The following is a 9,532-nucleotide window of genomic DNA, read 5'->3' on the forward strand; positions in this document are numbered from 1 at the left end:
GTCTTTTGTCCATGAACTTGAACTATATTTTGGGTTTTGATATCCAATTAATTTTTCAAAGTTTGGTTTTAATTTAATAATTTTGAACTTTTTTTTTTTTTGGCTTTTAGTACTTTTCACCGAGGTGATGTATGTCAGCAGAACATGTTAATGTATCTTGCATTATGTCTGCAGTTGTAAAAAAAATTTAAAAACTAGTGTNTATATATATTGTCGTGAAAACAGTATTATGGAAAGAAAGTTGCCGAACGAACGAGGACAAAATTGCTTATCATGGTAGAGTAACGTAAAGAATTTAACTTATAGTGATTTGAATGCAAAAATTCCCACCAAAATTGACTTTGTATATATTTTTTTTTATTATCAGAGTCCATCAGCAATGAAATGCACTCCTACTCAACGCCAAAAATTCTATTAGTCCGTGTCATTGAATCGAGTATATTTTTTTAAACCTTTTTTTGTCCTAGCAGATTGGATTTATCTTATATTCGAATTCACCTTATTTTTTATAGTACAAATATGATATTATTTCAGACTACAAAGATATAATATATGTAATTACCCGCGTTACTGACGAGACTTGTGTGTGGACCCAAAACTTGTTTATCTCGGACAAAGAAAATATAAATAAAAAACTAAATCTACCTAAAGAAATTAGAAAAACTACCTAAAGTCAACGGGACTCGAACTTGAGACCAAAAAATCTCACAAACTCAACCTTAACCAGAATTCACTGCCTTCATGGTACTTTTGGAGAGCCATAATCTCCTATTTTTACTTAATAAACTGGTAGGGTGACCCGCCTAATTGAACACGAATTAACAACATTTCAATAAGCACATGATAAATTAATAAAACAAATCATTTGGGATGGATAATCAAATTTACGCGACATCTCCAAATAAAATGATATAAGCAACCCTTTAATGAAAGAATAATGCCTTTTAAATATGTAAGTTTAGTACATTTTAAACATATATTAATTAAATCATTTCATTAGCTAACAACTAAATTCTGGAGTCTCCCATTAATTTATTATGAACTAAGAAAGTCTTTGTTTAGGTGGTATAAGTTGTCCGAAAGGAACCCTTTTTTCAATGTTATTTCAGGATAATTTTTTAATAACGCATAACTTATAAAGTCGGAAGAGTCTGTGGCAGAGGTCAAATTATATAATTAAGATAAACAATATTATATATATGTATGATACTTTAATATTAAGAAGATAAAGAAATTTTGAGAAGCCTACAGGACTCAACATTCGGCTAAAAAAGTTACCCGCAGAGAATCATATTTAAAGATCCAATTTTTGGTCAAAATAAATGAATAATTGTATATACATAATTATCATACTTTAATTACAGTTTAGTACCACAAATTTTACCGGGACAACTGTCAAAGGAAAGGGTTTTAAAGGGGAAAAAGAGAGAGGAAAGTTTGGGAAGTCACATGATTTTCAACAGCCAATGGGGCCAGGCTCATCTGTATCTATAATTCAAGAATTATTGCATTATTACGAAAAAGAACAAGTGGATTGCCCGACCGCCTTGAATTTCTATATTTTCTAATTAAGAAAGTGCAACCAACTGCATGAAAGTCTTGGTAAAAATCTGATCCTGACGAATAATCGCATTGGGATTTAATTCCTCTGTTGAATGAATGAAAAAAATACCCTCTCAAAATCAATCAAAAGACACAAAATTAAGAGAAGCCTTCTTTTCTTCCTCCTCTTCCCTTAGCTTCTTTTTTTATCCTCCCATCTTCTTCATCCCTGCAGTTTGCAAGACTTGATCATGGTGATTACTCGGAAGGGATGCAAGGTGAGAAACGACGATTCGTTTTCGATATATATGATTCAAGGGCTTTGAAATGTATACTTCCGCGGTTCGTATCTGTGATCAAAGCTAGCCGTCACTACTTTATCCAATTCTTACAAGATCCGATTTATATATATTCTTCATTTTTTTTTATAGTTTTAGTTTCACCCCCATCATGGCCCTTGATCACTTCTACTTTCCTTTGAAGTAAATTTGAATGAACCGTATAGCATCTTGAAACTTGAAACTTCTCTTTTTGCCATCTTTTTGAGAAGTATTGATTGAGATGGTCTTGATTGATCGGTGGTTTTTTGATGTTCTAAACCGGCACATATTGAATCCAATCGAACTTCAAAATAACCAGATGAATTAAAGTTTTTTTCATCAAGGATGGAAAATTATTTCAAGGATCAGATCTTTTAGGTTCAGTTTTTTATGATCGTTGCATGTCTACTCTCCAGGTACACTTTTTTTTCTTTTTTTTAGGGTTTATGTGTTGCTACACTTGGACATGCCACTCTTTATATCTAACTAACTTTTCTTTTTGCAAAAAAAAAAATCTGCAAAAAGAGTCTGATTTGGAAAGATGATCCACTTGGATATGTTTAGTTTACAATAACAAGATTTCCTTTTTTTCCCCTGCAGGTAAAGCTTCTTTTTTTTCCTTTTCAAAAAACACACAGCTTCAATCATTTAATTATTTTTATCATTGAACTTTCATATTGTTTTCTTTATTTGTTATTTATCAAGTAAGGGAAGGGAAGAAAATTTTGAGCATCAATTTTTTTTATATATTTACTTATTTTTATGTACTCGTTTTTAATTATTAAATGATTAATAATTATTTGAAATTTTAGTATTTCCCAGTTTTGAGTTCTTTAAATGGAAACCACCTCAATTATACATTTAAAATATCATCATATGATAAAGTTTATATAAAGAATTATAAATATATGAACACCAAATTGTGTGCCTTCAGCAGTTAATTTATACAGTTAGGATGCATCAATACTAAAATCCCACAGCCCAGCAGTTGAAATTAATAATGTGTATCTGTATTAGTTATTATATATTAACGATAGCATGTGTATGTTAAATATACATACACCCCACACACAGAAATATACATGTGTGTGTTTACAAATATGGTTACGTTCTTGCTAATTGTGACGTCCCCAGAATGAAAGTGAAACTTTAATGAACCATAAAGCTTATTTTTCTTAAAAATCTTGAACTTGGATTATTTTGCAATATGATGTAAACCCTTCTCTTTTCTGATGATTTCAAGTTTGATAATTCATCTTCCATGATCAAATTCTTTTAGCAAACAAAGTATATTAACCATGGTTCACAATAAAATTTCTATTTTCAATTTTTAGGTGTAAGCAATAAGCAAAGGCATTAATGGCTGACGAAAAGATGAACACGGGATCAAGAGATGATAATATGGAAATGGAACAAAACACGTTATCATCTGATTCATCAGAAAATATTTCGTCCATCGATTTAAATGAAGAAGCTGGAAGCAACACGATTGATCAAGCTATCGAGTTTTCCAGCAACGGTGATCAAGAGATCAAACATGAAGATAGCTTGAAATCAGCAGAAGGGGATGAGAAGATGAAGAGTACGGTTAGGCAGTATATTCGAACCAAAATGCCTAGACTACGGTGGACTCCTGATCTTCATCTCTCATTCATCCATGCTATTGAAAGGCTTGGAGGGCAGGAAAGTAAGTCTATGTACTTAATTAGTTGCCCTAACATGAGTTTGTTGGCGATTACTTAATTCTAATAAATTCAGTTAATCATTTTTTAGAGGTTATCTTCATGCGATCAATTTTCTTGTGAACATGAATTAGCTAGCCTTGTCTTTCAGGGGCCACACCTAAATCAGTGCTTCAATTGATGAACGTGAGAGGACTCAGCATCTCTCATGTCAAAAGTCACTTACAGGTCATTTAAACTATAAGTATAAATTAATATGTTAGCTCTAGTTATGTATCTTACAAAGAGGTTTTTTTTTTTTTACATTTCTCTTATTAATTTACTTGGATCATTTCAGATGTATCGGGGCAAGAAACTAGATGAATCAGGGAAAGGTAATTATAATCTTCCCAGAAATATCTTGCTTAAGTTTCTACTTTTCCTAGCTAGGGCTTTGCTAGTAATTAGTTCCATGTGACATGCAGTGATAGGTCAACCAAATAGATTTTACAGTATTCCAGGAAGAAGATACCACCTTTCTGGAACAACATTCGGAAAATTCAGCCCTCTTTATCATCATTTGAGATTGGAGAATGGTGGCATTGTTCTTTCCCATGATACAACCAGTCAGGGAGATCGCCCGAGGAATTTTTCCCACAATTCACAATCCTACTATCCACTTGAAATCAAATCCCTCGCTTCCAGGTAATTGGAGTATAAATGCCATATCAAGAAAATTAAAGAAAAACTGTTTCTTGATTAAAACGCAGCCTGATGTAGTTCTTCTAATTGACAATTGGTGCAGATTCCAGCGCTGGTCTTCCGATAATCAAGAACCCAAAGTCCGGATAAATTCTGGAGTTATTTCGGAGGTAAATAATCAGGATAAGTCAATTCTTCAATCAACGGAAGAAAGGTACCGAACTGGTCCACTCAGGCCAAACAAATTTCTTGAAGATAGAAGGTGGCCTCAGCGAGAAGAGATCCTCAAAACCCAATATAAAGAGCAAAAGACCCCTAGCATTTGGGCTGGTACTGCTTCGCAAAATTTTAAACCGCAACCTAGCTGGAATTGCATTGACAGCAGCACTAGGATTTGCCAGCAGAAATCAAGCTTCGTATCTGAAAAGTCCAGGCTACCGTTTCGTAATCTTGATCATTCCTTCCCAATTAATGAGGTAATTCAATCATGCCTATGTTTAAAGATTCATATCCCACACTGTCTTTTAATCTATATATAGGAGATATATGAGAAGGTTTGTTATGCACTTATACTAGATAATGGATTCTTTTATCAATTTGTATTAATTATTTTCTTAAAATAATTGCTCTAGCTCTCGTTTTGCATGTGTAAATAAGCCTAGTCCATTGGAAAAATTATGGAGTGTAAGTTGGTTTTAAATAACATAATATTATAACAATGTAACTCGACACGCATAATCTGTTGCCAAAAAGATAACACGAGAATTAAGTGCATGATTTTGTGATGAAATATAGTATGATTATGATAAATAAGCTACGTATAATTTTGTTTTTACAGACGAACGAGGAGAAGAGAAATAAGGGGACAGACAGGTTGCCTGCAGGATCAGATTTACAACTAAGTTTAAGCCTGAGTACAAATAATGGCAAGGATCAAAAGGCTTGCATGAAGGGAGGAGATTCAGATATTAACACAATGCTTTCTCTTGCTTTGACTCCTCATTGATCTTCAATAGAAATATAGAGAGAAGCACCTTCAATAATTTTTCATGGATCATATTATTGTTGGATATATATCAGTATTAATATACACACTCAACATATTAGAATATCGAGGGAAGGCCAAGTACTTAATGATCTGACTTTATATGCGTTAGAGCGTAGGAGCGAGATCTTCCAAGTACTTTGTCATTATAAAAACACATTTAGGAGTTGTTCATGTTGTAATGTTACATACATATTATATGTACTTTTAGCCTAAAGAGTTTGATGATAACAAAAATTTCACGTATTTTGGGTTCGATCTAGTGAGCCGTATACAATACTCCTTCCTGAATTGACTTGGCCCTGGTCAGGTATGAGTCGGGCAGAAATTCAGTGTGGATCTTCACAGAAGAACAGAGGTTAGAGGGCACGGGTAGTGTTTCCGGAATAGCCCCTCCGATGTTTAAGTAAGTACTGGGATCAAAGTTAAGGGTGCGATAATAATAGTGCTAGTGATAGCCGTATATGAATGTGTAAAACCATAGAGCATACCTCAAATTTATAGAGAGAGAAGCTAGATATCTTGTACGGAATGAACTTTAGTTAGGCAAGTTTCCTAAAATACAATATTTTTTATTATCTTATCTTATCTTTAGTAATTTATAAATTTTAATAGTATATCCTGACTTTCTTGGGATTCTTTCCTTATGACAAGATTTATTCAAAAGTTTTATATGGATACGATTTTATTCACCGCCATATTTGTTTTGTATTCGAGTCGGTGTATTTTCAGTTCGATTATTCGACAAACGCTGTCAGGAGCTCAACTCGTTAAACTATATTAGGAGCTCGGCTCAGTAAACTCTGCTAGGAGTTCGGATGCTCAGGCATTTCTATTTTCAGACATTTTCCCAAGTAAAGAATAGCCTAGACTATGTGCAAGTTGTTAGGCTATTTGGTTTACTTATATCAGTTGTGAGCAGTACATTTCTGTAGATGGGCTCGGGTCTAGAATAGTTCGGGTGGGACCAGGTCGGGTTGGCTATATTGAAGGTATTACATGTGCTTTACGTTTATTATCTATATTTACCGCAGATTCACATGGGTTCGGCTCGGCTATCCATGATTATGCTCGGCTATGTCTCTGTTTTCCTTAGATCTGTTTTTTCCATGGTGTGGCTCTTCTGCTCTTACCATGATGTTGCTCTTCCCATGATGATGGACTTTGAATCCGGCTAGACAAAGCTGAACTTTGAATAATCAGCCAATTTGTACTGAACTTTGAAATAACCAGGCTGTGCTAGACTTTGAAATCGACCAGGATGTGCTGGACTTTAAAATCAGCTAGATAGAACTAGACTTTGAATAATCGGCCACACTGTTCTGGACTTTGAATAACTGGTCAGGGTATGCTGGACTTTAAAACCGGCCAGACTGTGATGGACTTTGTAACCGTCTAGAGAAAGCTGAGATTTATAACCAGCCAAGCAGAGCTGGATTTTATAGTGTCGAGCTGGTTGAGCTTTTGTAATTTTCCAAGTTTTGTGGGACTCAAGTAATGTGTCAGGCTGTGCTTGGATTTTGGGTACAGAACTGGTCGAGCTTTTGTAATTTTCCAAGCTCAACTAAGCTTAAGTAATGTGTCAGACTGTGATATGTTTAAAGTGCCGAGATGGTCGGGCTTTGTAATTTTTCTTAGCTCCGTTGGATATAAGTAATTTTGCCCAGCTCTGTGGGACTTAAGTAATTTGTCAGACTATGATGGGCTTTAGGATGTCGAGCTGATCGGGCTTTGTAATTTTGTTAAACTCCTTTGGACTTAAGTAATTTTGTCCAGCTATGTGGGAATTGAATAATTTTTTCAGGCTATGATGGGCTTTAGGTTGTCGAGCTGGTTAGGCTTTGGAATTTTGCTAAGCTCCGTTTGACTTAAGTAATTTTGCCCAGCTCTGTGGTATTTAAGTAATTTTTCAGGGGACTTTATGTTGCTGTGTTGGTCGGGATTTTGTATAAGTTTTCTGCCTTGAGGCGTTTTTGTGATATGGTCAACAAGCATTGGGCTTATATTCTGTTGTATTGAATAACTTTACTACATCAGATATTTAAGAGATATTGTCGAATATCTATCTGATCAATGTAATAAGTGTACTGCTGACCCAATTAAAATAACAGGAACACTACTACAAAAACGGCAAACGACAACGGATAAAATCCGTTGTCGTAGCCATTTTAAAACTGTTGTAACTGAGGGTGTTGTTGAAAGTCCGTTCAACGACAACAGTTTTTATCCGTTGTGGTAGATCAAATTTGCGACGGATTTTAAAAACCGTCGCAAATAAAAATAGCGACGGGTTTGAATAAAACCGTCGCTAATTCAAGTCGCTAGTTCAAATTAGCGACGGTTTAGTCGACCGTCGTTAATTTAAATTAGCGACGGACTTAAATTAGCGACGGGTAGCAATGAAGTCCGTCGCTAATATTAGCGACGATCAGTAATCAAGATTTCCGTCGCTAATTTGTTTCGAAAAATAAAAAAAATACTTTTAATAATTTAATAAATCTAAAAGAAACTAATAATCCAAACTAAAATCGTGTAAAAGAAAAAAATTTTAAGTGTTGTGAAGTAGTAAAATCGTGTAAAAGAGAAAAATTTTAAGTGTTATGAAGTGGTTAGAAAAATTTTACGTGTTGTGTGAAAGTGATAAATTTTTGTAAGAGAGAAAAATTTTAAATGTTGTGTGAAGTGATAAAATTGTGTAAGAGAGAAAAATTTTAAGTGTTGTGTGAAGTGATAAAATGGTGTAAGAGAGAAAAATTTTAAGTGTTGTGAAGTGGTGAGAAAAATTTTAAGTGTTGTGTGAAGTGATAAAATGGTGTAAAAAAGAAAAATTTTTAAGTGTTGTGAAGTGTTGGGGAGGAAAATAGATCGAAAATGGAGATATTTATAGACAGTTTGTGACGGGTTTTGGTTAAACGTCGCTATTGGCGACGGTAATGATCCCAAAAACCGTTGTTTTTGACCCCAAAAAGACAACGATTTTTAAAAACCGTTGTCTTTGTCCCCCCAAAGACAACGGTTTTTAAAAACCGCTATCTTTGCCCCCCAAAAGACAACGGTTTTCGATAAAACCGTTGTTAAAAAACCGTTGTCATATGTACGTTGTATGCAAAATTTCTTGTAGTGGAAGTATGTTAAGATAAATAATAGTAGAAGATAAATAAGAGGAGAATTTAAAAAATTCATGCAAATTAAAAAATATAACAAGAGTGACGAACTTGATAAAAGAAGAGCTCCCTAGGAGCAGCATCTTTTGAGAATTATCAGGATCAGCTTTTCCAAATATGACAAAGATGGCTCTTCCATGGATGACCATGAAAAGCACTTTCGAGGACTACCACAAAGAGTTATTCCAATGATGATTACTATTAGCTCTTCTAAAAATTACCTCGATCGGATCTTCCAAATATGGGCATGATGAGCTCTTTCGAGAAAGACCAGGATATGCTCTTCCAAGTAAGCCCAGAATGTGCTTTTATGTAGAAGAGCAGGATGTCCTCTAGCGAGAAAGACCAGAATGTGCTATAGCATGGAAAAGCAATGTTTTCTTTTCCGAGGAAGTCCAGAATGTGCTATTATGTAGACGAAGATGATGTTCTCTTGCGTGGAAAATCAGGATGTGATATTCCGATGAAGTGCAGAATGTGTTCTTATGTAGAAGACCAAGATGTGAGCCTCCGAGGAAGTCCATAATTTGCTATTATGTAGGAGACTATGATGAGCTCTTTCGAGAAAGACAAGGATGTGCTTTTGCGATGAAGACTAGCAAGTTCTCTTGCATGGAAGAGCATGATGTGCTCTTATGTGGAAGACCAGGATATGCTCTTCTGAGTAAGTCAAGAATGTGCTATCACGTGGAAGATCATGATGTACTCTTCCGAAGAAGTTCAGGTTGTGCTCTTATGTGGAAGACCAGGATGTTCTCTTCCGAGAAAAATCAGGAAGTGCTCTTCTGATAAATACAATAATTGAATATTTTGATAATGACCATGATGAGATCTTTTGAGAATGACCAGAATCAGCTCTTCCAGACATGACCAGAATCTTCTCTTCCAAAGAAGACGTGATGAGTTCTTACAAAGATTAGCAGGATCGGCTCTTACAAATATGAATATGATGAACTTTTACAAAGATTACAAAAATTATCTTTTTTGATTATGACCAGGATCGGATCTTACAAAGATGATCACCAGGATCAGGTCCTACAAAGATGACCAGAATAGGCTCTTACGTGGAAGAGCAAAGGAGTTGTTCGGAGGAAGACC

At 34.7% G+C, this 9,532-nt stretch overlaps 1 protein-coding gene across 2 annotated transcripts; it reads left to right on the forward strand.

Moving 5' to 3' along the window:
- Positions 1-1,566: 1,566 nt before the first annotated feature.
- On the forward strand, positions 1,567-5,336 carry LOC140979560 (uncharacterized). 2 transcript variants are annotated; one of them, XM_073445009.1, is made up of 7 exons: positions 1,567-1,820; positions 3,197-3,549; positions 3,696-3,772; positions 3,882-3,918; positions 4,009-4,228; positions 4,329-4,701; positions 5,064-5,336. In XM_073445009.1, exons 2-7 carry the CDS (start codon positions 3,222-3,224, stop codon positions 5,229-5,231), a joined length of 1,203 nt encoding a protein of 400 aa, XP_073301110.1. In that variant the 5' UTR covers positions 1,567-1,820; positions 3,197-3,221; the 3' UTR covers positions 5,232-5,336. The 2 variants fall into 2 exon arrangements, with proteins under 2 accessions (XP_073301110.1, XP_073301119.1); XM_073445018.1 differs by lacking the exon at positions 1,567-1,820 and adding an exon at positions 2,144-2,278.
- Positions 5,337-9,532: the final 4,196 nt, after the last annotated feature.

Source organism: Primulina huaijiensis, chromosome 1 (assembly GCF_012295235.1).
Source record: "Primulina huaijiensis isolate GDHJ02 chromosome 1, ASM1229523v2, whole genome shotgun sequence".
In the NCBI taxonomy this organism is placed as follows: domain Eukaryota; kingdom Viridiplantae; phylum Streptophyta; class Magnoliopsida; order Lamiales; family Gesneriaceae; genus Primulina; species Primulina huaijiensis.

Coding starts and splice junctions, on each gene's coding strand:
- LOC140979560 (XM_073445009.1), top strand. CDS start 3,222: ATGGCTGACGAAAAGATGAACACGGGATCAAGAGATGATAATATGGAA. Junction 3,550..3,695: donor AAGGCTTGGAGGGCAGGAAA/GTAAGTCTATGT, acceptor CTTGTCTTTCAG/GGGCCACACCTAAATCAGTG. Junction 3,773..3,881: donor ATGTCAAAAGTCACTTACAG/GTCATTTAAACT, acceptor GGATCATTTCAG/ATGTATCGGGGCAAGAAACT.